Source organism: Bos indicus x Bos taurus, chromosome 21, assembly GCF_003369695.1.
Source record: "Bos indicus x Bos taurus breed Angus x Brahman F1 hybrid chromosome 21, Bos_hybrid_MaternalHap_v2.0, whole genome shotgun sequence".
Classification (NCBI taxonomy): Eukaryota; Metazoa; Chordata; class Mammalia; order Artiodactyla; family Bovidae; genus Bos; species Bos indicus x Bos taurus.
The window spans coordinates 19,816,609-19,842,602 of NC_040096.1; the positions used below are offsets into that span (position 1 = coordinate 19,816,609).

Sequence of the window (25,994 nt, forward strand, 5' to 3'; positions counted from 1 at the left end):
ATAACATTGATTGATTTGCGGATATTGAAGAATCCTTGCATCCCTGGGATAAAGCCCACTTGATCATGGTGTATGATCTTTTTAATGTGTTGTTGGATTCTGATTGCTAGAATTTTGTTAAGGATTTTTGCATCTATGTTCATCAGTGATATTGGCCTGTAGTTTTCTTTTTTTGTGGGATCTTTGTCAGGTTTTGGTATTAGGGTGATGGTGGCCTCATAGAATGAGTTTAGAAGTTTACCTTCCTCTGTAATTTTCTGGAAGAGTTTGAGTAGGATAGGTGTTAGCTCTTCTCTAAATTTTTGGCAGAATTCAGCTGTGAAGCCGTCTGGACCTGGGCTTTTGTTTGCTGGAAGATTTTTGATTACAGTTTCAATTTCCGTGCTTGTGATGGGTCTGTTAAGATTTTCTATTTCTTCCTGGTCCAGTTTTCGAAAGTTGTACTTTTCTAAGAATTTGTCCATTTCTTCCACGTTGTCCATTTTATTGGCATATAATTGCTGATAGTAGTCTCTTATGATCCTTTGTATTTCTGTGTTGTCTGTTGTGATCTCTCCAGTTTCATTTCTAATTTTATTGATTTGATTTTTCTCCCTTTGTTTCTTGATGAGTCTGGCTAATGGTTTGTCAGTTTTATTTATCCTTTCAAAGAACCAGCTTTTGGCTTTGTTGATTTTTGCTATGGTCTCTTTTGTTTCTTTTGCACTTATTTCTGCCCTAATTTTTAAGATTTCTTTCCTTCTACTAACCCTGGGGTTCTTCATTTCTTCCTTTTCTAGTTGCTTTAGGTGTAGAGTTAGGTGATTTATTTGACTTTTTTCTTGTTTCTTGAGGTATGCCTGTATTGCTATGAACTTTCCCCTTAGGACTGCTTTTACAGTGTCCCACAGGTTTGGGGTTGTTGTGTTTTCATTTTCATTCATTTCTATGCAAATTTTGATTCGTTTTTTGATTTCTTCTGTGATTTGTTGGTTATTCAGCAGCATGTTGTTTAGCCTCCATATGTTGGAATTTTTAATAGTTTTTCTTCTGTAATTAAGATCTAATCTTACTGCATTGTGGTCAGAGAAGATGCTTGGAATGATTTCAATTTTTTTGAATTTACCAAGGCTAGATTTATGGCCCAGGATGTGATCTATCCTGGAGAAGGTTCCATGTGCACTTGAGAAAAAGGTGAAATTCATTGTTTTGGGATGAAATGTCCTATAGATACCAAGTAGGTCTAACTGGTCTATTCTATTGTTTAAAGTTTGTGTTTCCTTGTTAACTTTCTGTTTAGTTGACCTATCCATAGGTGTGAGTGGGGTATTAAAGTCTCCCACTATTATTGTGTTATTGTTAATTTCCCCTTTCATACTTGTTAGCATTTGTCTTACATATTGAGGTGCTCCCGTGTTCAGTGCATATATATTTATAATTGTTATATCTTCTTCTTGGATTGATCCTTTGATCATTATGTAGTGACCATCTTTGTCTCTTTTCACAGCCTTTGTTTTAAAGTCTATTTTATCTGATATGAGTATTGCTACTCCTGCTTTCTTTTGGTCCCTATTTGCATAGAATATCTTTTTCCAGCCCTTCACTTTCAGTCTGTATGTGTCCATGGGATTCTCCAGACAAGGATACTGGAGTGGGCTGCCATGCCCTGCTTCAGGGGATCTTCCTACTCAGGGATCAAACCCGCATCTCTTATGTCTCCTGTATTGGCAGGTGGATTCTTTACCACTGAGCCACCTGGGAAGCCCTGAGCTCAGAAGAGTCCTGGCCAATTTGCACTCTCACCTTAAACTAGGTCTCTGGGAGCCCTGCCCACTGACTCCCCACCCACATGTGAACCACAGGATGAGGGTGTGGCCCAGCCTGCAATACAAGCAGTTGGGCCCCATCACAATGCCAATTGCGTTCCTAACTCTTAAAGGGGCCGTGACATATAGGCTGTCTTTTTATAAAGGTGAGCAGTTGTGTGCATTTCAGTGTACTTGTGTGTACATGTGTGTGTTCCCACTGCTCCCCTGCATGGAGACCAGCAACCCTGTACAGTAACTGGTGGCTGTGAAGGCACCACCCATCTCCTCTCCTCAGTCACAGAGCCTCAGAGCCCAGCATCCTAATGTCACCAGAGCCAGGGGCCAGGCACTCAGGGCTGTGGGGGAGGGGAGGGGAAAGACCCCCTCTGCTGCCCCTGGCTCCTGAAACATGTGATCTTCACCCAGTGGAGGAGGGGTGAATGGGGAGGGCTGCCATGAGGTGATCCACATCATGGGAAAAATCTTAAGAAGGACTGAAATAAAATTCATATTTTAAAGCAAGCAAAGAAAAACTTAAAAAGCACAGTATTTTTCTCTGCTTGTTTTGACCTCATCTCTCCCCTCCACTGTGCACTGTACATCTGCATTATTATTCACCAGCCGTCCCCAAGGGCAGAAATACCTGCTCAACCGTAAAGATGAATTTTTCTAGTGAAAGCCATGCAACTCCTAGAGGGTATTAGTGCTTACTTACCGATGACCTGATTAATGTCATAGCTGTGCTACTGGTATTCTGCCTATTTTACAAGATTCTTGTTTCTTGCATTAACAGATCTGTGATTGAGTCTGTAATGGAAAATAACAATGAATACACTACTTGAAACAATTCATATAATATATAGTCCTGTAAGACCCATGATTGTAATAGTATGACTCTAGATATGGAAAGAAGCAATAGGAGGGACCATTTCTCAGAAACTGACAGGCTAGTGAGACAGGTGATCTACAGGCCTTTGGCTGCTATTCCCAGGGCTAGATAAGTAATAGCATTTGAGTGGTATATCAAAGAAATCCTCACCTGACCTGGAAATGAGCATTCCTAGCATTCTGAGACAAAATGGTCAAAGATGCCTCCCAAACCTTGGTGGAAATTAATACAGAAACAAATGGAGAGGGCTTTCTGGTGGCTCAGAGGGTAAAGAATCTGCCTGCAATGCGGGAGACCTGGATTCGATCCCTGGGTTGGGAAGATCCTCTGGAGGAGGGAGTGGCAACCCACTCCAGTATTCTTGGCTGGAGAATCCCCATGGACAAATCTGCTAGAGGGAGGAGGGGTGCCAGAGACCTCTGGTCCTTCCCAGCCCCCCTCTTCCCAGGGCCCCTGAACTTGCCAGTCTTGGAGACTCAGATGTGGCGATGGCAGCCGGCTCCCTCCCCTCTGTCCACCCTCTCTGCTTGTTTCCTCTTGGCTGCTAGGTCCTGTTTATTGGTCACATGCTTCCTCATTACACAGACCCTCCTTCCCCACAAGCTCCGCTGGGTGGTGAACGTGTTTCTCTTTCATAACATGAGTTTCCTCAGTCACTTTCCATGGGTCCATCCAACTCTCCAGTGATTTTTGTCAAAAACCCAAATCGCTTCCAGGTGCCCCTACAGTTTGAGGTGTCCCAGACTCACTTATTCCTGCACATTCTTGACTTTCCACTTCTTCAGAGTCCAGCTCAGCAGCCGGAATATACTCTTGCCCTGACTGGGGAGTTCGTGTTTCCTTTAGGGAAAGCAATGTTTCTTCTGCTGGGAGAGAACGAAGGGACTGATCCCAAGCAGTGAAGGAGGAAATGGAAACCCAGAGGGAGAGACAGATCCAGTGTCCACGGTTGTCTCCACAGTTATGCCTGGTCCTGATTCTTGTCATGACCTCCTTCAGGGGATCTTTCCGACCCAGGGATCGAACCCAGGTCTCCCACATTGTATGTGGATTCTTTACCTAGTGAGCCACCAAGGAGTTGCTGGACTGTTGGTGCTAAAAAATGTTGGCTGTTTTATCTTTCTGGAATACAAGCTACAAATTAATGACAATCCGAGTACAAGATCCTGCACCCACATGACTGGGTTCAAATCCCAGCTCTGCCACTTCCTAATTGTGTGATCTTGGTCTAGTTACCCACTGTGTGTCTGTGATAATGGGGACACTGAGTGCATAGTTCATGGGCTGCTGGGAGGAACAAAACATCCAGAACAGTGGTTAACCTGCAGTGTGTGCTGTGTGTGACACCTCTCTTAACTTTTATGTCAATACCTGCCCTGTTGGCCCATGGCAAATGTTTCTGAAATGAATACAAGTGCTTACAGCTCAGACTGTAGCCTGGACCTACCAACTGGGATGCATTCCATCCCTTCTGCCTTTGGGGGGAATATTTGAGAATCTCTGAGTCATGTTTTGTCCCATTTAATCCTCCTAACAACACTTGACCTTCTGTGATGGATATCTCCAAGGAGGGAAATCACTGAGGACCTGACCTCATCAGCATATTTGAGGAGAATCCCATAATGTGTGCAACCTGGGGAGAGACTGGGCCTGACCCTCAATAAGAAAGAAAAGAAAAGGAAAGGAAAGTGCAGTCGCTCAGTCGTGGCCAACTCTTTGTGACCCCATGGACTATAGCATCCCAGGCTCCACCGTCCATGGGGATTTCCAGGCAAGGATACTAGAGTGGGTTGCCATTTCCTTCTCCAGAGTATCTTCCTGATCCAGGGATCGAACCCAAGTCTCCCACATTGCAGGCAGATGCTTTACTGTCTGAGCCATCAGGGAAGCTTCAAGAAAGAAAAGGCCAGGTAAGTATTGGACCTGTCCCACAACTGGGGCCTGGACACACAAGAACAGGTATACACAGAAACAAAGACAGACCAGAATTCCTTCTGCAGGGCCTGCAGAGCATCCAGTGTGCTTCCAGTGGCCACGGTGCCTGGACCAAGTGCCCTTGGCTGTGAGCTGGCTGTCCAGCACCCTCATTTCTGGTCTGAGCCCGTTCTCAGGCTGGTCCCTCTCTAGCAGTTCTCCAAGCTATCCAGTATCCTTCTAGTACAGTTGTTCTCTGCTTATGCTGCCAGAGATGTTCTCTGGAGGGTACAGTTAACAGCCTTTATGACTAAAAGCAGGAGCTGTTATCTCCATTTTCTGGATGAGCAAACTGAGACCTAGAGTAGCATAGACTGAGCACAGGACTACTGTGAACCTGGCTGAACTCAGGTCTCAGTTCAGGGTTGCGAGTGGTGTGTAGACATATAAGGTGAAAGGCTCTGAGATGACCAAGAGAACTAGAAACAGTTGTCAGTGGCTGGAGGCAAGGGAGGAGGCTGGAGAGGTAGAAAGGGGTCTGATCTTGCAGGGCTTTGCAGGTGGGTGATGTTGTGGAGTCTGTGTTCCATCCTAAGGGAGCAAACAGAAATCTTCAGAGTATCGTACTTTGACTTTAATTCAAACCAGTCTTTGAGGGAAAGGATGGAAATAGAGGAAGCATCTAGAAGCTTATGGCAGGAGTACAGGTGAGGGGATGGATGGATCTGGACCAGGTGGTCTAGAGATGAAGAAGAGTGGGTGGGTTCAGGAGCATATTGTGAAGAGCATCTGGGAAGGTGGTGCCATTGACTGAGATGGAAACATGAGGAAGGATCAGCGTGTGTTGGGAGTGGGGGATTGAAGAGGTGGGACTGGACATACGGAGTGTGACGTGTCCCGAGACATCTGAAGGGGGAGATAAGGAGGCAGGTGTATATGACTCTGGATCCCAGTAGAGATCAGCTCCGGAGACAGAACTGGGGAGCTGTCCTCCCTCAGCCTACACTCTTCTTTCAGTTTCTTCTTAAACGTCACATCCATGGAGCAGCCTTGCCCCCCACCGCCAACAGGCACTCCAATAACCCTTCTTACCTGTGTTCCCTTTATCATGGCATTAATAGCCCACTGACTGATGTTATGTATTGATGTGCACGTCTCCTGTACTAGAGTGCAAGCTCCACGAGGCCGGAACCCTTGGTTCTGTTCTCTGCTCTCTATCCAGTGTCTAGAATAGGGCCTGGCACATGCACACTTGGGGAACAAGAATATTTATTAATGAGTGGAATCTTAAAGTCATCGGACTGAATGAGGACAAAAAAGGCTCCCAGATAAAAGGTGGTGTGGGCCCAAGTCCTGAGCAAATGGTTCCTTCCTGTTGCTTATTCCCATATCTGTAGCTGTTGTTGTGGTTTAGACGCTAAGTCGTCTCTGACTCTTTGAGACCAATGGACTGTAGCCCGCAAGACTCCTCGGTCCATAGGGTTTTCCAGGCAAGAATGCTGGAGTGCGTTGCCATTTCCTTCTCCAGGGCATCTTCCAGACCTAGGAATCAAACCCAAGTCTCTTGCATTAACAGGCAGGTTCGTTACCACAGAGCCATATGGGAGTAGTCACTGCATTACAATCCTGGATCTTATAAACTATATACATTATATGAATCATTTCAAGAGGCCTAGTCACCATTAATTTTTCATCACATTCTTAATCACACATCTGTTAATACAAGAAATAAGGCATGAATCCTTAAAATAAGCAGAACACATGTAATACAGCTAGAGACATTAATCAGGTCCTAAGTAAGTTAGCAGTGCTATCTTCTAAGAAGTTACATGGCTTCCTCTAGAAAATGTCACCCTTGTGGTGAAATGGGTATTTCTTCTCTTGAAGAGGTCTGGTTAAGGCATAATGCAGATGAAATATGCACATTAGAGGAGAGGGAAGAATCTGAAACAGACAGACCCAAAATGTTCAATTTAGATTTTTCTTGTTTTGTCTTAAAATAGGAATTTTATTTCATTGTTGCTTAAGATTTTCCTGCCACAGGGACCACATCCTGGAAGTCCTTCCCTTCCATCCATCCAGCCCCTGGGTGAGGATCACACACTTCACCCCAGTACAGGAGTGAGGGGCAGCAGTGGGGTCACTCCCTTCCCCTCCCCCACAGCTCTACTTGTCTGGCCCCTCTGGCCCTGGTGATGTTAGGATGCTGGGGTTGAGGCTTTGTGGCTGCGAACAGGAGAAGAAGGCTTGTGGTGCATTTCTCATCACCAGTTACTATATAGGGCTGTTGGTGTCATTGCAGGGTTGCATATGAACTTTTATGCAGACTTTGTCATGAGAAACGCTGGGCTGGAGGAAGCAAGCTGAAATCAAGATTGCCGGGAGAAATAGCAATACCTCAGATATGCAGATGACACTACCCTTATGGCAGAAAGTGAAGAAGAACTAAAGAGCCTCTTGATGAAAATGAAAGAGGAGCGTGAAAAAGTTGGCTTAAAGCTCAACATTCAGAAAATTAAGATCATGGCATCCGGTCCCATCACTTCATGGCAAATAGATGGGGAAATAGTGGAAAGAGTGGCTGACTTTATATTTTGGAGCTCCAAAATCACTGCAGATGGTGATTGCAGCCATGATATTAAAAGATGCTTGCTCCTTGGAAAGTTATGACCAACCTAGACCTCATATTAAAAAGCAGAGACATTACTTTGTCAACAAAGGTCTGTCTAGTCAAGGCTATGGTTTTTCCAGTGGTCATGTATGGATGTGAGAGTTGCACTATAAAGAAAGCTGAGCACCGAAGAATTGATGCTTTTGAACTGTGGTGTTGGAGAAGACTCTTGAGAGTCCCTTGAAGTGTAAGGAGATCCAACCAGTCCATCCTAAAGGAAATCAGTCCTGGGTGTTCATTGGCAGGACTGATGTAGAAGCTGAAACTCCAATATTTTGGCCACCTGATGTGAAGAGCTGACTCATTTGAAAAGACCCTGATGCTGGGAAAGATTGAAGGCAGGAAGGGAAGGGGACGACAGAGGATGAGACGGTTAGATGGCATCACTGATTCAATGGAAATGAGTTTGGTAAACTCTGGGAGTTGGTGATGGACAGGGAGGCCTGGTGTGCTGTGATTCATGGGGTCGCAAAGAGTTGGACACGACTGAGCGATTGAACTGACTGACTGACATGAGCACACACACATGTACACACACAGGTGCACTGAACATCCACACCGGTACACATCTTTAAAGAGAGGCCTTGAGGTGCTGTCATGGCCCCTTTAAGAGGTAGCGGGCAGGATGTTGACATTGGGGTGGGGCCCAACCTCTTGCCTCACAGCCTGGGCCACATCCCCAGGCTCTGGTCCAGATGGAGGTAGAGAGTCAGTGAGAGTGATTCTCCAAAACATAGATTTGGGTGAGGGTGAAAACTGACTAGGGCTCTTTTGAGTTCTAGGTCAATTTGGGGTATTAGAATATGTGGATTTTGTTTTGGGCTTTTTGTTTCTTGCTTTTTTCCCTTTCATATTTATATGCATGCCAAGTGGCTTCTGTCATGTTCAACTCTTAGTGACCCCATGGACTGTAGCCCACCTGGCTCTGCTGTCCATGGGATTCTCCAGGCAAGTGTACTGGAGTGGGTGGCCATGCCTTTCTCCAGAGGATCTACCTTACCCAAGGAGCAAACTGGCATCTCTTGCATTGTCTCCTGCATTGCCCATGGATTCTTTACTGCTGAGCCATTGACGACGCTCTTTATCTTTATACTGAGATTAAAAATAACATTATGTGTGTGAGAAAAAGTACAAGTCTTTTCCTGATGATTGACAGCAGAGGCTGATGGAAACAAAAAGATCTAGAAAAAAATTTTTAATTCTATGTTTATTTTACCTGATTCCAGAAACTCAGGAAGCAGCAGCAGAAAGCAACAGGTACACAGAAACACACACACGTGTCACCTCACACTCAAGCAATGCAATTCCTTTGGCAATGGAGGCAGCAACAACCACCCCACACCCACCCCCAAACCACCTGCCTAAGAAATTCTGAAAAGAAACTTTCTCTTTAGGAACAAGTCACCCAATAATTATTGGCCTCCTGACCAGAAGACAGAAAAAGAAAGGAAAAAATAATCTGAGGCTAGCATCACATAAGGCTGCAGTGGCCATGCTCTTCTCCCTGCAGAGGCAGGACCTGCAGTTGTGATCACTGAGGCAGGAGGCCATCACTGCCCCTTACCAACACTGCAGCCAGGTGTCTGCAAGTCCCTGGGGTTCTTCACCAGCTTCTTTTTCGATATTCCAGAGACTGGTTGGGGGTGGAAGTCATCCAAAATTCCTTCAAGATGCCCTCTAGGCAGCCAGTGTTGAGTAAGCTAGGAAGAATTTTGGAGCCAATCTCAGGTGAGGCTGAGCATCAGGCTGGGCCCAGGGATCCAAAATCTCTGCTTCAGGACTCTCGCCCATTGGGAATCAGTGACCTCCAGAATGTTTTTTTTTACTTAAAGGGGAGGTGCGCTATCCACTGCCTTCTATTGGGAGAAAGGAGGCCCAATGCCTAGCTACCCACCATCACTCCCACCCCAGAAACACACAGCAACTAAGGCACCCGGGGGACAGACACACTTTGGCAATGAGGCCCCTCCCGAGGCCCAGGGTGTGAACAGCTGCACAAAGGGCTGTGTGCTGTGGAGTCAGCACCTTAGGAGGTGGGAGGGGCGGTAGACAGAGAAGGAAGGAGTCTCAGGTCCTGATAGATCAGAAGAAGGAAAATGGGGAGAGGTGGTCAGGATGTAGGAGACGAGTAAACCAAGGATGACCAGAAAAGGGGCAAAAAGCAGCAAATGTAAAAAGATGAGAAAGAAGCAAAATAGGACATGGGCAACCAAGGAAAATAGGAAGGAGACAGAGCAGATGGAGAGAAGGAAACAGAAAAGAGAGCGGGATGAACGGGAAGGGCGTGAGGAGGGAGAGAGGGAACCAGGAAGAGGGCATCAGGGTTCAACAGAGCTCTGCAAATACACTCCCTGTGAGTGGAGGGGATAAGGGGTGCTGGGCTGGTGCTCAGTCCCTACAAAACCTGGCGGGTCCAGTACACCAGGTCGGCCACATACATCAGCAGGTTGATGGCTGTCAGGATGGCCACAGCCAGTCGCTGGTCCCAGACGCAGCCATAGTCGGTAAGCTCATCAACACAGCTCATATCACTGTACCAGTGGGGTTGTCCACCTAACTTCTCGTCAAACTGGTAGAGTGGCCAGAGGACCATGGCACTGACATAGAGGAGGAATGAGAGCATGGTCTGCCCCAGATGGAAAATGGGGAGCCAGAGGGGCAGTCTGTTCTCCCAGCCACTCAGCTTCAGCAGCATGGCCACGGCTACCTGGACGAAGCAGATGGAGTACACGACCACGCACCACTTCAGGGCCGGCTGGTGCAGGTACAGGGAGGTGTTGCTGATGAAGACGAAGATGACACAGGCCACAGCGCTCTCCAGAATCTTTAGCAGGCCTGGTAATGTGTGCACGTAGCAGGGGATGTTCTTGAACTTATAGTGTTTCCATGTGTAGGCCACATCTATGGCATAGAGCACACACGCGATGCAGGAGAACGCAGAGGCAGCGATGGCCCGGTCTCGGGAAGGACCATAAGGCAGGTACTGGACGTAGAAGATGGGGTACATGATGGAGGTCAAGAGGCAGAAAAGTGTCGCATAGCAGGCATAGGTGATATGTAATTTGTACCAGAAAAAAGGTAGTATCCAGTCGCAGTAAAAGCACTCGTACATAGAGATGAAGACGGTCACAGTGAAACAGAGGCACCAAATGGCTAGGCACCAGTTACCTACAGCCCCCCTCTCGTTGCCCATGCTGGCCACCAGGGAGAAGGCCAGACAAATGGAGATCACCTGCGGGAGGCGGAGGAAGTAGCACAGTGTGTCCACATCATCTTCCTCAGGAATTATCCGTCTGCTAGACATGGTGTTGTGAAGGTCTGGCAGGTTAGAGTCACCAACATGGAGTGGTCTTCACTTAGGACTCATCAGAGAGAGATCCAGATCTGAAGGTAGATTAAGTGAGATGATCAGAGAACGGTCAGGCCCTATGAGGGCTGAGGCTCGGGATCTGTGGAGTTTGAACCAGTGGCTCAGACACTCAGGTAAGAGCACAGCTGCTCCAGAATGACTGTCCCCACCCATCACCTTTGGCCTTGTAAGGAGACTTGGCTCATCTTACAAATGAGTTGGATCTGGCCTCAAACCACCAACATTTTTATGTCTTTTTGCTGGGCGTCAATATCTACAGAAATACAGTATACTGTGGTCTTTTTCTACAATCACAAACCTTCAAATTAGAAAAACAATTTAAAAAAATTGTTTGGTAACCAATTCTGAGCTGAACGGGCAGGAGATCATTTATAGTTTTGTATGGACTTCCCTGATGGCTCAGACGGTAAAGCGTCTGCCTACAATGTGGGAGACCCGGGTTTGATCCCTGGGTCGGGAGGATCCTCTGGAGAAGGAAATGGCAACCCACTCCAGTACTCTTGCCTGGAAAATCCCATGGATGGAGGAGCCTGGTAGGCTACGGTCCATGGGGTCACAAAGAGTAGGACATGACTGAGAGACTAAACTTTCTTCCTTCTTTCTTATTTCACTTAGTGTAAAATGTTCAAAAGTCCATTTGCTGAAACAGTAATGTGTTTGATCCCAAAGTGCTTTCAGACCCCAGTGGGGTGTCATGTCCTATAGAGAATATGTATCATGTCACCTGTCAAAACTGAAAAATTCTGAATTCTGGAGAATATCTGACCCCAAAGATTTTCAGAAAGGAACTGTTTATTGTTGTGCTAACCCTATTCTACAGATGGGAAAACCAGGAGTCAAGTGCCTTCCCTAAGGTTGAAAGTGGAGCAGTGGAAATCCAAGATAAAAATTAAAAAGCCATGGGTTTGAGCACTTTGTTCTACAGCCCAGCAGGTCAACCAGGCCCGTGGGTGGGATCCCAGGACCAAAACTCAGGGCTCTGGGACACAGGAGACATCGTCAGGGCCACGGCCTCCTTTTACAGCAACCTGAAGGCACACGTGTCCTGGCTTCACCTCCCCACAGCATCACTAGAAGGAGCTGCCGTCTGAGGGGACACAGCCCCACCCAGAGGAGGGCAGCTTCAGGGGTGAACAGGGAGGAGCCACAGGGTGAGAGTAAGGCCATGGGGACAGGATGACATGGGAGTAGGGACTGTTATGAATCTCCTCCACCCACTTTTGCCTTCACATGTGATGCTTCCTCATGAGGAAGGGAGACCCCAACCCAGCATGACTCCAAGGTGGGGTGACATTGAGGAACCACAGAATAGATTAACATAGTGTTGGGCTCCAGGGCTGCCATCCAGGTGGGAGTCTGGAAAGATCTAGAAGCCCTACCTGAGCAGGATTCTCCTGGCCTGGGAGACTTCTTAGCAGCTTCCAAGCTGGTAAGAAGGGATTGGAAATGAACATGGATGCTGTGTCTGAGGTTGATGTATAGTCTTTCAGGGCATCCAGGGAGGGAGTGGGGATGGACGGATGATCACCCCTTTTTAAGGGCAGGAGTTGAAAGAGGAGGCCCCAGCAGTTACCCTGGAAGGGGGTGACCCTGAGAATGCACCCGGGACTGGGGTGGGGGTGGGGTAGAGTGGAGATGACTGGGGGGATCCTAGGGTCCCTGGGGCCCTGAGGCAGCCCAGTAGGGGTCTTCTGACCCAGAAGGGATGCAGGAATGGAGCCAACCTTCCCATGGAGGAGGGGCCAGGACTGGAACTGAGGCAGGAGAACAGGGGCCTGAAGGGGTTTCAGGGCTGTGACAGGGACACGTGGCAGGGACCTTCGAGACCATGGAATTGCCCAGGTCACCGCCCAAGACAGTCCCTCCAGCCAGGGCTGCAGTCCTGCTCCCACAGGGGCTCCTCCAGGGTCCAGTATTGGGGGGAATGAGGCCCCTCCCAGCCCGCCCCCTCCGCGGGGACAGCCGCCCTGTTTCCAAGGGACTATTTGCTGAGAGGCCCCCAGGGCTGAAGGGCCAGCAGCCTGAGCCCCAGCCAGCTTCCTGCCATCAGGGGCCTTGTTGCCTTTGCTGATAATAAACCCTGGGACAAGCTGAGGCTGGAAAGAGAAACAGAGCGCAAACCTGAGAACCTCCCTGGACTCACAAAGCTCCTTGAGGCCCATTGCAGGGGAGCCCTGGAGCCTGCTGGCCTCCTACTGGGCACTGCCAGGGTGGGGAAGGGGCACTGGGGTGAGGGAGGGAGTGTCATGCTCTGTGTACCCCAGTTTGATCCCAGTTTAATTACTTGAACTCACCCTGAAATTCCACCTAAGATAAGAGACAACTTGAATGCTTTGAATCCATTGAATGCATTAGAGAGAGCATATGGAGAAGAGGAGGCATGGGGGTTTTAACCGCGTGATCCTGGGTCAGGCCTGTGCCCTGGAAAGCAGGAAGTGGAAGTTTATCTGAGTCTCCCAGCAGCCCCTCGTCCACTCTAATCTGTGAGCCTGGACGTGGTGCTCCGGTCATAGCACAGCCTGGATGTGGCTGAGCCCTGCCTGCCCGGCAGCCAGGCATGTGGACTGGAAGACAGTGAGCTGGGAAGGTCATGGCCAGAACAGAGGAAGGAGGAGGAGGTGCCAGAAGGGCAGAGAAGGGTGAGATGAGATGGACACTCAGAGTGACAAGGAGTAGAGCCTTCATAGCTGGATGATCATGGCAAGCTACTCAATAGAACCTCAGTTTCCCCTTCTGTTCAATGTCTCTATACCTACTTTGTGTCAATTAAATGAATAAAAGCATGTGACAGGTTCATCAGAGGGCTTGTCACATGGAACCCTAATCCATGCCAGCTACCTCCCCGCCCCCCTCACAGAGGACCCAGAAGGCCCTGGCTCTGGACATCAGCACATGCAGCTTGATGTGCTGCAGATCAGGGGCTGCAAGCCAGTTTGCACTGCAGGTGGACTCTTGATGTGTTCAGTTTCCATCACAGTTTCCATCAGTGTTTTCATGAAAAAATGATGTGGGATCACTAGCATTACTATTTCTTCCCTGAGTGTTTGGTGGCTGCACATTGTTTTAATTTCACGTGACAATTCGGATTACAGCTCCTTTTCAAGCCTCAGGAGATACAGTGTCACCTGGTTTGGTTCCCTTGGCAGTGGCGTTGCTGGAGACAAGCAGCTGCTAGCCTCTTTCTTTATATTGTTTTCCATCCTCATCTCTGTTTAGTATTTTCTATATTTCTCTCATTCTCATGTATAACTGACATAAAGCAGGACTATGATCATCTCTCCTGTGACTGGTTTCCCGTCTTCGGCATGGCCAAGCTTCCTGCCTGCTCACAGGAGCATCCACCCCTCCATCGAGGGAGCATCCATGTCCTCAACCTCAACCTCAGCCTTCAATATATTTCAAATGCTGTAAAATCACGTGTAGACATGTGTGTGCACACAAGCATACATGTTTGTGCATACGTGCATACATGTTTGTAGGGAATATCTGTATCTTTTTTCCTGTTTTGTCAACATGAGACCACGTGTTCCCAGAGCATCTTGCTTTTCCACCACCCCAGACAGGTGCAGCTGGTCCTCTCCAGGGATCCTAGTGCTCTCCATCCCCTTATTTCCTTCCCTCCTGGTTCCTTGGGCATCAGTGGACCCTCCCCTGTGAGTCTCAGACACGGGACATAGGATGGGACAAGGGATCCTGGGATCCAAGTGACCACCATGCTCTAGGGCAGGAGGTCAGCAAGTTTTTCTGAGAAATTTTCTTAAAAATATGACAAATAATATATTTTTCATTTCTGGAAATTAAATCTGGTTTCCTAGATCTGCAACAAATTATCACAAGCCTGGCAGCTTAAAACAGCAGACACCTGTTCTCTCACAGTTCTGGAGGTCAGCGTTTTGAAACAAGGTGTCAGCAGGGCTGCTCTGTCCCTGATGCCCCAGGGGAGGGTCTCTCTTTGCGTCTTTTAGCCTCTGGAGGCCCTTTAGCTCGTCCCGTGTTACTGAACTCTGGCTTGTCCCGTCATCCCTCAAGAAGCCAAACACCGAGAGATGAGTGCTGGGCTTTGCCTGGGATGAGGTGCGGCTCCCCCACTGTGAACACAATCATCACCCACATCTGTGCATCAGCCCATGTTGGACGGTGGTTTGAAAAAAATACTCATGAACATTTCCACCTTTTTTTGTGGATCAACTTGGAGGATTTGTTTTTTTCCAGTTTAGTAGGTCTGAGGTGAGAAAAAGATTGTATGAAGGGTCAGCCACTGACTCTTCTCCTGCACTGAAAGCTCCTGCAGGGAATCGTCTCAGTGGAAATCCATCCCTGGCACGCCCCCACCCCACCCGCACCCCAGGGGACAAACTCTAGCCAAATCAAGTGATCTGACCCATCTTAGAAGGAGAGACTGCTTCAGACCTCCTTTCTTCCTCAAACTGTGGTGACGCTAAGGCTGTGTCCCGCCAACACACTAGAACCCCTCCTCCTTCCGGGGACTGGAGTTGGGGGGAGGGGGGCGCAGATGCCCAGGCAGCGCCTGCCTCGGGCATCAGGACTGGAACCACAGAGCTGGGGCTGGATTCAGTTCCCTAGAAAGATGAACCCCTCTTCTCCCTCCCTTGCCTGCAGACTCCTCTGTAAACGCGGCAGGCTTTTCACAGTTTCGTTTCCTTTTTGCCTTTAATTTAGTGCCCTTGTTGGAAGAATCCTTACTATGGAGTAATGGGAAGACATGCGTTTGGAGTTCCCTCCCACTTACCAGATCTTAACAAAAGAGCTCTAACTGCAAAATACTGGAATAATTTAGAGATTCATGCAGGAACCAACGTTCTTCACAACTGAAAACATACATGGGCCAGGTTGTATTGAAAGTAGAAAACCATTTTTTTCTGGATTACAGGGTCATACCTCCAGTTTTGCCCATCTGCCAAGATGGGTGCCTGTGGACTTGTAGAAGGGATGGATGTAGGTCCCCTCCCTCCACTTCACTGGCTCCCCCAGAACAGATTTAAACAAACAAGCAATTCTTCCTTGGGAAGAGAGTGGTACAGAGTCACAAACAAGCCATCTCCCACTTCTGCAGTGTCCAACTGGCCCCAGAGTTCCAAAGAGCAAAGAATACACACAAACAGGTGGGAAGGGGGGCTCCTGGGACCCACACCCCTCTACTCACTCAGTCAAGAGCTCGGTGCTCCTTCAGAGGCCAGTTTCCTTCTCTTAACAGAGAGAGAAAGCACCCTGTGAGCAAGGCTTGGGGAGGGGCAGGGCAAGTTCCTGAAACTAGCAAGTTCGGCAGCTGCTGGAAAAGACCTATAGATCTTCCTGGGAATAGATGGTACTCCACCCTGTCTTCCCAGTGGCACTCTGCTCCTTGCTCTAGGAAGAAAGGGAGGGGCTGGAGACCTGGGGACCTGACTCCTGCCTGGACTCTCAACATTGTCCCCCAAGTCAGGCCCAGCTGCTTGTCGCTGAAGAAGCCAATACAGAGAGCTAAGTCTTGGGTTTAAGCAAAGTAGCATTATCTTAAGGAAGCCGGCAAGAAGCTGTTTTACTGCCCAGAAGAATCAACTCCCAGCAAGGCAAGGCTCAGCCGGGGTTTATACAAGGAGGGAATAGGAAACGGCTGCAGGCTGCATGCCGGGGGTGCGCTGTGCTTCTATTTTGGGGAACTTTACAGTAACCACCAGGAGCCTTTCTGTGCTGAGAACATGTGGTCCTTACTTTGTTCAGATCAGCATATCAGTTCGAGGGGTCAGTGGTTTCTAGAGAAAAAAGAACGGAGGCAGAAACAGAGCTTAAATGGCAAAGCAAAACTGAAAACAGAAAACATCAAACTCTGTTTAAGTATTCATAAGCCTTTGGTTGAGAAACAAGCAAGGTTACAAACTGATGCCAGTGACCTATCTGACCACCATGATCACCATGTGCCCACCCTCAGGCCTGGGCACCAAGCCCACCGTGGGCTTCTTCCTCCACTTGTGGTATCTGCTCTCCACCAGTGTGCCCTTCTCTCTGGGGGCCAGTGAGGACACTCTGAAGGGGGACGTAATTATCTGGTGCACGCTGAATTGGTGCATCTGCTTCACCGTGACCCTCAGCGTCTTCATAGGGGAGTTTTGTGGGCTCTGGTCCCGCCTCCCCTTCTCCTGGGACAGCTTTCTCTGCACCCACTCCTTTTACTTCTCCATTTCCTGCCTCTCAACGTCATCATCTTTGGCGCCACCTACATCAAGTTCTTGCCTCCAGGCTCCACCCACAACAGGGTCATCACTGCCACTGCATTCGCCTTTGTGGCTGCTGTACTCTATGCCACTGATGCGTTCTGCATCATATCCAACCTGGAGGCATGGTTGGTTTAAGCCAGCCTTCCCAGGCCTGCTCAGGAGGCCAGAGAACTATGCTGACTGGCTCATCATCGCCTTCCTCAGCAGCCCCCACCACTATCAGCAACAGCAAGCCCTACGTTCGTGGTTGTGTCTTCAAGTCCCTCGTGTTCTTCACCAGCTCCTGTTTTGATTCTCCAGAGATTGCTTGGGGGTGGAACTTATCCCAAATTCCTTTAAGATGCCCTCTAGGCAGCCAGTGTGAGGCTGAGCATCTGTGGGCCCTGGGATCCAAAATCTCTGCTTCAGGACTCTTGCCAGTTGGGAATCAGTGACCTCCAGAATTTTTTTTTTTTACTTAAAGGGGAGGTGCACTATACACTCCCTTCTACTGGGAGAAAGGAGGCCCGATGCCTAGCTACCCACCCTCACTCCTTCTCGTCCTCATCCAGTCCTATGACTTTAAGATTCCACTCAGTTGACAAATACGCCTGTGCACCAAGTGTGTGCCCGGCAGTTTTGTAGACACTGGACAGAGAGCAGAGAAGATAACCAGTAGTTCCCCCCTCATGGAGCTTATCCTCTAGGGCACAAGATGGAAAATCTGAGACCCAATGTGTAATATCAGGTCAGTGGGTGATAAATACTATGATAAAGGGAAAACAAGTGGAAAAAAAAGTTATTGGAATGCAGGGATGGGCAAGGCTGCTATTTTAGGTGGTTGGAGGTCAGGCCACTCTGTGGATGTGACCCACCCCTCACCAAGAGATTCTGATTTGTTGGAGCTCAGTGAAGTGAATTGACTGTATGATGATAACTCCCCAATTCTGGCCTCCAGACTGATCTCTACAGAGACCCTGAGTCATATGCAACTGCCTCCAGATCTCTCCCTCTGGATGTCTCAAGACGCCTCACACTCACCATTTCTGGTCCCATCTCCTGAACCCTCCTAGCGCCAACACACACAGACCCTTCCTTGTTTTTCCCATCTCAGTTGACGGCACCACCTTCACAGATGCGCTTCACAAAATACTGTGAACCCACACCACACACACACACACACACACACACACACACACACACAAACACACACTCTTCCTCCTCTGTAGAGCATCCACTTGATCTTGGTCCAGATCCATCCAGCCTTCTCACCTGTGCTCCCCTCATAAGCTTCTCACTGCTTCCTCTATTTCCATTCTTTGCCTCAAAGTCAGCTTGGGCTGAACTCAAACTAAGTTACCTTTGACCGCTTTTCTTTGCTCCCTCAAACCGCACAATGTCACCTCCAAAGCCCTGTAGGTTCGCACCCCTTTCTACCTCTCCAGCTTCATCGCCTCCCTCCCTCCAGTCACGGAGAAGTACTTCCAGTTCCTCTTGGTCATCTCAGGGCCGTTCCTGCTACATGTCTACACACACCCCAACCCTGAACAGAGACCAGAACTCAGCCTGGAACATAGTAGTCCTGTTCAGGCAATGTCACTCTGAGCCTCTGTTTCCTCATCCAGAAAATGGAGATAATAGCACCAGTTTTTAAATATTTATTTTTTATTAAAGGATAATTGCTTTACAGATAGCACCATTTTTTAAAGGAGAAGATTCTTGATTGCATCCTGCAGAAAACACCTCTAGCAACTTAGGCAGAGAACAACTGTACTAGAAGGCTGCTAGAGAATTATTAGGGAGAGATGGGCCTGAGAGCAGGCTTAGACCAGGAAGGAGGGGTGCTGGGCAGCTGGGGCACAGGCAAGGGCAGCTGGTCCAGCCACCATGGCCCCTGGCAGCAGACTCTGGATGCTACTCAGGCCCCAGCAATAGGAATCCGATCTGACCTGGTGTCTGTGTATCACCTGCTCCTTAGGTGTGTGTCCAGACTTCACATGGGAGCAGGTCAAATATTTACCTGACCTTTTCAGTTTCTTATTGAAGGTGAGGCCCAGTTTCTCCTCAAGATTCACACGATGGGGACATCCTCAAATATGAGGTGGGGGGAAGTTCAGGTTCTCAATTGTTCTTCTCCCTGGAGATGTTCATCAAACAAGGCCATGGGAAAGGTGGGAGAATTAAAAGAGAAAACAAAGGAATCACTGATTCTCAAACATTTCCCCTAAAGGCAGAAGGGATGGAATGTATCCCGGTCAGGAGGTCCAGGCAGGAAGGAGCCTGAGGTTGTAAACTCGGTTAATACTTATTCAATAAACTCCTGCAACATACCAGGCCTTCTGCTCAGCACCGAGAAAACTTCAGTGAACAAAGGACAAGACACCTCTGCTTTGTGGATCTATATTCTAGAGTTTATCTTTGAAGCCTCATGTTTTCCATGATAGTAAATGTGGGATATTGCATTCTTTTTTATAATACCCCATAATAATATACTCTTAACATATCAGACTTGTTTCAATACAAAAGTAACAACTTCCTACTAATGGGCTGGTGGCTGAGCCATCCTATTTGCGTCAAGATACTAGAAGACGAGGTCTTTATGTGCCTATATTTAAGCACATTGTGGTTGACACATGAACAAAGCTGGATCAGAGTACATGTGATCGGGGGAGTAGAAAATGGGGGAGCCAAAACCTGTGCGAGAGGAGCAGAGGGTCCGAGAGATGATGGAGGGTTCTGGGGTCCTGCCAGCCTCTGACAAGGTCCAGGAACAGACTATTCAAGAAGCATTTCCTGCCCAAAGTAGCAGAAAGAACACCAGGCTTTCTTTTAAGGGTTTATGCATAAGGAGTGGTCCCACACTAGCAATGGGAGTGTTACTGGGGGCAGTGGTTTGGGCTGATGGGCCAAGCACTTGAGGGATTTATGGAATCAGATGCTGGTTGGAATGAGGGGTGTGGAGATGGGCTTGAACTAAGCTCCCCCACCCCACTGCTACTCCATTCCTGGTCAGAAGCAGACCCAGAAAAGACCAACTGGGCAAACCTCACCAGCCCAGCCTGGCTCCAGAAGAGACCTCAGGTGACAGCTCACATGTTCTGTCAGCTGAGAAAGGGGCCCTGAGGACTTGGGCTGCAGCGGGGCTGCTGTGGACACAACAGTTACAAGAGGTCGTATGTGTCGTGTTCACTGCAGGTCGAGTTCTGCTGTGGATTCATTTGTTCCTCCCAGCAGCCCCTGAACTATGTTCTCAGTCCCCATTTTCACAGCACACAGAGAGGTCAACCAATCACGATTACAGAGGTTTAGGTGTCAGAGCTGGGATTTGAACCCAGTCATGTGGGTTTAGGACCTTAAAATCTGCTTGGGTTTGATTTGTACCTTAGACCCAAAGGGACAGAGTGGCCAATATGTTTTTCAGCACCAACAGAGTGACCTGGTGACATCACTTCCATTTCATTCATCTTCAGGGATGTTATTATTGTCACCCCCATTGTACAGATGATGATTCTTAGGCTCAGAGAGTGTGTTCTGTTTTTTGCTCAGGTTTACACAGTCACTTCCTGTCAGAGCCAGATTTGAATACAGGTCTGTCTTCCTGCAAATCTCAGCAACTCATAAGCGGAAAAAGAAAAGTGTTAATCGCTCAGTCATGTTTGACGCTGTGACCCCACAGACTGCAGACCCCACAGGCTCCCTCTGTCTATGGAACTGTCCAGGCAAGAGTACTAGAGTGGGAAGCCATTTCCTTCTCCGGAAGATCTTCTCAACCCAGGGATAAAACATGAGTCTCCTGCTTTGCAGGCAGATTCTTTACCATCTGAGCCACCAAGGAAGCCCCAGCAGGTAACAGAACCTCAGTAAATGCTGAGCCCCTTCCCTCTTCTCTGGGTCCAGGATTCATCTCCTGGCTCCCGTGTGTCCTGGTCTGGCTCTAGTGCCCCACCCAGAGGTCCTGTGGCTGAGTTCCCATCCCAGCCAGACCACTTCCACTTGGCAAGCCAGCCAGTACGTGACAGAGAGGGTCCAGACCCTAGGGAGGGACTGATTGGAACCTGGCCTGAATCTCCTTGGCCCATCAGTCTTCCTAGAGACTTTTCCACAAGACAGTGACACAGACAAGGGCCACACAGATTGGCAGTCGATGTCGGCTCCCGGGTAGGTGCCTTGAGCCTCCTGAGAGCAGAGTCCCTTGTCTCTTCTCAAAGGTGGACTAGGAAGGTTAATTCTGTGATCTGCATCCTATAGATGAACACCTGGGTTATTTTCAATCTTTTCTATCTTACTTGTGAATCTGATCTTGAGTGGGAGCTTGATTTATGCCAGGCTGCTGTGATCAGGAGAAGGTAAATGGGGAGAGGTGGTCAGGACACAGGAGATGAGAAAAGCAAGGATGACCAGGAAAGGGGCAAAAGGTAGAAAAATGTACAAAAAATGAGAGAAGCAAGAGAAAGAAGCAAAACAGAATGTGGGCAACCACACAAGACAGAAAGGAGACAGAGCAGAAGGGAAGGCAACAGAAAGAGAGTGAGATGAGTGGAGAAGTACACGAGCAAGGAGAGAGGAGAGCCAGGAAGAGGATATCAGGGGCTGACAGAGCTCGGTGAGGATACCTCCTGAGAGCAGGGGGGTCAGGAACCCTGGGCTGGTCCTCAGTCCCTACAGAAACCTGGCGAGCCCAGTACACCAGGTCAGACGCGTAAACCAGCAGGTTGATGGCTGTCAGGAGGGCCACAGCCAGTCGCTGGTCCCAGAAGCACATGTCGTAGTTGAGCCCATTGATGCGGCCCATATCACTGGACCGGTGGGGCTGTCTGCCAAACTGCTCATTGAACTGGTAGAGCAGCCAGAGGACCGAGCGCTGACATAGAGGAGGACGGAGAGCAGGCTGAGCACAAGCTGAAAAATGGGATACAGGCTGGGCAGCCTGCATTGCCATTTGCCCAGGTTCAGCAGGATGGCCAGGGCTGCTGGGATGAAGCAGATGGACTACACGGCCACACATCACTCCAGGGCCGGCTGATGCAGGTACAGGGAGGTGTTGATGATGCAGGTGAAGATGAAACCAGACATAAAGGTCTCCAGCACCTTCAGCAGGCCTGGCATGGTGAGCACACAGCAGGAGGTCTCTTTGAACCCATAGGTGATCCGCATGCAGACTACTTACAGGGCATGTAGCACAGATGCCACACAGGGGAACGTAGTGGCACTGATGGCCCGGTGCCGGTAAGGACCATCAGGCAGGAACTGGACAAAGGTGACAGAGTAGATGATGGAGGCCGAGAGACAGAGGAGGGTGGTGTTGCACCAGAAGAAAGGAAAGCAGGACGAGAGCTCACGTAAGTCGACTATGGAGATGATGAGGGTCACAATGAAGCAGATGCACCAGAGGAACATGGACCAGTTACCTGTGGCTCGTCTCCAGATGCCCATGTCGGCCACCAGAGAGAAGGCCACACAGGTGGAGAAGAGCTGTGGCGGGTGGAGGCAGAGACAGCAGCATGTGACCTCCAAGAAGCCCCTGTCTCAGGTGTCACCCCAGTGCACGTGGGCTGTGCTGGTCTGGCTGGTGGTGGATCGAGTCAGCCTCCTGGAACAGGCTCACGACCCTGTGACGGCTGAGGCTCAGGATCTGTGGAGTTGGAACCAATGGTCAGACACTTGGACAACAACACAGCCGCTCCAGAATGGTTCTCCCCACCCATCACCCTTGCCCTTGTCAGGAGACTGCCTCATCCCAAAATCTCACAGCCATGTTTGGTCTGGCCCCAAACCATGAATATTTGGGGCGTCTTGTGCTGCATACCATTATCTTTTGGGGTTGTAAGGTAGGATCATCCTTACGTACAACCTCAAATCTTCAAGTCTCTCAAAATCGAAAACAATTTTTTAAAATTTCATTTTTGTAGCAGAATTTGAGCTGAATGTACATGAGACAATTCATGGTCTCACGGTTCTCCGCCTCCCCCTCAGAGAGGACCCAGAAGGCCCACGCCCGCTCACGCAAGCTTGGTTTGCTCCAGATTAGGGGCACAAACCAGTTTGTACTGGAGGTAGCCCCGAGGATTTGTTTTGTTTTTCTTCATGGTATTTTCTGGAAGACATGGTGTAGAATCAGTATTGTTTCTTCCCTAAGGGTTTGGAAGCTGCAGTGTTTTAATTTCACAAGAAAATCCAGATTTCCTGCTCCTTTAGAAACCTCAGGAGATCTGGTGTCACTGGGCTGTGTTCCCTTGGGGTTGGGGGAGTAGCTGGGGGTGAGCATCGGCTATGCCCTCTTTACTGTTTTCCATTTATACCTTTGTGTAGTTTTCTATATTTCTCTTATTCTCCTGTATAATCGACATAAACAGGGCTATGATCATCTCACGTGTGCCTATTTCCCCCTCTTTGGGATGGCCAGGCTTCCTGCCTGCTCACACGAGCGTCCACCCCTTCATCCAGGGAGCATCGGTGTTCTCAACATCTTGTACAGCCTTCAACACATGTCACAGGCTCTGAAAATGTATTTAGAAATGTGTTTGCATACATGCACACATGCCTGTAGGGAGTATCTTCTTTATTTTCTGTTTTGTAAACATAAGACCGTGCCATGCACACGGCATCTTGCTTTTCCACCACCCCCGGCAGGTGCAGCTGGTCTTCTCCAGGGGCCCTAGTCCTCTCCATCCCCTTTACTTACTTCCTTCCCTCCTGGCTCCTGTGGGCATTTGGACTGACCCCCCTTCTCTAGATCAGTGGACCCTCTCCTGTGAGTCTCAGACACTGGGGGACACAGGATATGACAAGGGGTCCTGGGATCCCTGTGACCACCATACTCTAGAGCAGGAGGTTGGCAAGATTTTCTGGGAACTTAAAAAAAATATGACAAATAATATATTTTTCATTTCTGGAAATTCATTTTGTTCTACTAGGGCTACTGCAGCCAATTACCACAAGCCTGATGGCTTAAAACAACAGAAACGGATTCTCTCACAGTTCTGGAGGTCAGCGTTTTGAAACAAGGTGTCAGCAGGGCTGCTCTGTCTCTGATGCCCCAGGGGAGGGTCCCTCCTTGTCTCTTTTGGCTTCTGGAGGAGCCTTGGCCCGTGGCTGTGTTCTTGAACTCAGGCTTGTCTACTCAGTCCTCAAGAAGCCAAACACTGAGAGACAAGTGTCGGGCTTTGTCTGGGACAAGGTGCCGCTCCTCTGCTGTGAACACAATCATCACCCACATCTGTGCATCAGCCCATGTTGGGCAGAGGGTTAGAAAAAATACCAATGAACGTTTCCACCATTTTTTGTGGATCAACTTGGAGGATGGTTTTTTCCAGTTTAGCAGGTCTATGTTGAGAAGAAGATCATATGTTCAATAACAGTCACAGACTTTTCTCCTGCAGTGAAACCTCCTGCAGGGCCCTGCCCGCCCCCGCCTCCCTGCCCCATGCCATAAGGGACGCACTCTGGCCAGATTGAATGACCTGTCAGGTCTTAAAGGGAGAGACTACTTCAGAACCCCGTTCTTCTTCAAGCTGTGGTGACACTAAGGCTGTGCCCCACCAACACACTAGAACCCCACCTCTTCCGGAGACAGGAGTTGGGGGGAGGGGGAGGGGGTTGGCGCAGACCAGGGCAGCCCCTGCCTGGGGCATCATAGGAACCACAGAGGTCGGGGTGGATTCAGTTCCCTAAGAAGCTGACCCCTCTTCTCCCTCCCTTGCCTGCAGACTCCTCTGTGAACATGGCAGGCTTTTCACAGTTTACTTTCCTTTTTGCCTTTAATTTGGTGCCCTTGTTGGAAGAATCCTAATTAGGGAGTAATAGGAAGACCTGCGCATGGAGTTCCCTCCCACTTCCGGATCTTGAAAAAAGAGCTCTAAGTGCAAAATACTGGAATAATTTAGAGATTCATGCAGGAACCAATGTTCTTCACAACTGAAAATATACATGGGCCAAGTTGTATTTATTGAAAGTAGAAAATCATTTTTTTCTTGATTACAGGGTCATACCTCCAGTTTTGCTCATCTGCCAAGATGGGTGCCTGTGGACTTGTAGAAGGGATGGATGTAGGTCCCCTCCCCCCACTTCACTGGCTCCCCCAGAACAGATTTAAAACAAACAAGCAATTCTTCCTTGGGAAGAGAGTGGTACAGAGTCACAAACAAGCCATTTCCCACTTCTGCAGTGTCCAACTGGCCCCAGAGTTCCAAAGAGCAAAGAATACACACAAACAGGTGGGAAGGGGGGCTCCTGGGACCCACACCCCTCTACTCACTCAGTCAAGAGCTCCGTGAGCCTTCAGAGGCCAGTTTCCTTCTCTTAACAGAGAGAGAAAGCACCCTGTGAGCAAGGCGTGGGGAGGGACAGGGCAAGTTCCTGAAACTAGCAAGTTCGGCAGCTGCTGGAAAAGACCTATAGATCTTCGCTAGGAGTAGCTGGCACTTCACCCTATCTTCCCAGTGGCACTCTGCACCTTGCTCTAGGAAGAAAGAAGGGCTGGAGACTTGGACCTGACTCCTGCCTGGACGCTCAACACTGTCCCCCAAGTCAGGCCCAGCTGCTTGTCGCTGAAGAAGCCAATACAGAGAGCTAAGTCTTGGGTTTAAGAAAAGTAGCTTTATCTTAAGGAAGCCGGCAAGAAGGTGTTTTACTGCCCAGAAGAATCAACTCCCAGCATGGCAAGGCTCAGCCGGGATTTATATGAGGAGGGAAGCAGGAAACGGCTGCAGGCTGCATGCCGGGGATGAGTTGTGCTTTTGGGGGACTTTACAGTAACCCCTGGGCCCCCTTGCTGGATTGAGAAGGTGAGTGTGGTCCTTACTTTGTTCAGATCAGCACATCAGTTCGAGGGACTCAGTGGTTATATATTTTCTAGAGAAAAAGAACTGAGACAGAAACAGCGCTTAACTGGCAAAACAAAACTGAAACCAGAACATCAAACTCTGTTTAACTATTCATAAGCCTTTGGTTGAGAAACAAGCAAGGTTACAAACGGGTGCCGGTGACCTGTCTGACCACCATGATCACCATGTGCCCATCCTCAGGCCTGGGCACCAAGCCCATCGTGGGCTTCTTCCTCCACTTGGGGCAGCTGGTCTCCACCTGTGTGCCCTTCTCGCTGGGGGCCAGTGAGGACACTTTTATGAAGGGGAATGTAATTAACTGGTTCATGTTCATCTGGTGCATCTGC

At 48.9% G+C, this 25,994-nt stretch overlaps 1 protein-coding gene across 3 annotated transcripts; it reads right to left on the minus strand.

Moving 5' to 3' along the window:
* Window positions 1-8,441: 8,441 nt before the first annotated feature.
* Window positions 8,442-25,119, minus strand: LOC113879466 (myeloid-associated differentiation marker-like). Of its 3 annotated transcripts, none has more exons than XM_027520930.1 (2): window positions 25,080-25,119; window positions 8,442-10,645 (listed from the first exon to the last, which is right to left on the minus strand). In XM_027520930.1, exon 2 carries the CDS (start codon window positions 10,563-10,565, stop codon window positions 9,657-9,659), a length of 909 nt encoding a protein of 302 aa, XP_027376731.1. In that variant the 5' UTR covers window positions 10,566-10,645; window positions 25,080-25,119; the 3' UTR covers window positions 8,442-9,656. The 3 variants fall into 3 exon arrangements, with proteins under 3 accessions (XP_027376731.1, XP_027376732.1, XP_027376730.1); XM_027520931.1 differs by lacking the exon at window positions 25,080-25,119 and adding an exon at window positions 16,555-16,765; XM_027520929.1 differs by lacking the exon at window positions 25,080-25,119 and adding an exon at window positions 15,796-16,176.
* Between the last annotated feature and the right edge of the window lie 875 nt (window positions 25,120-25,994).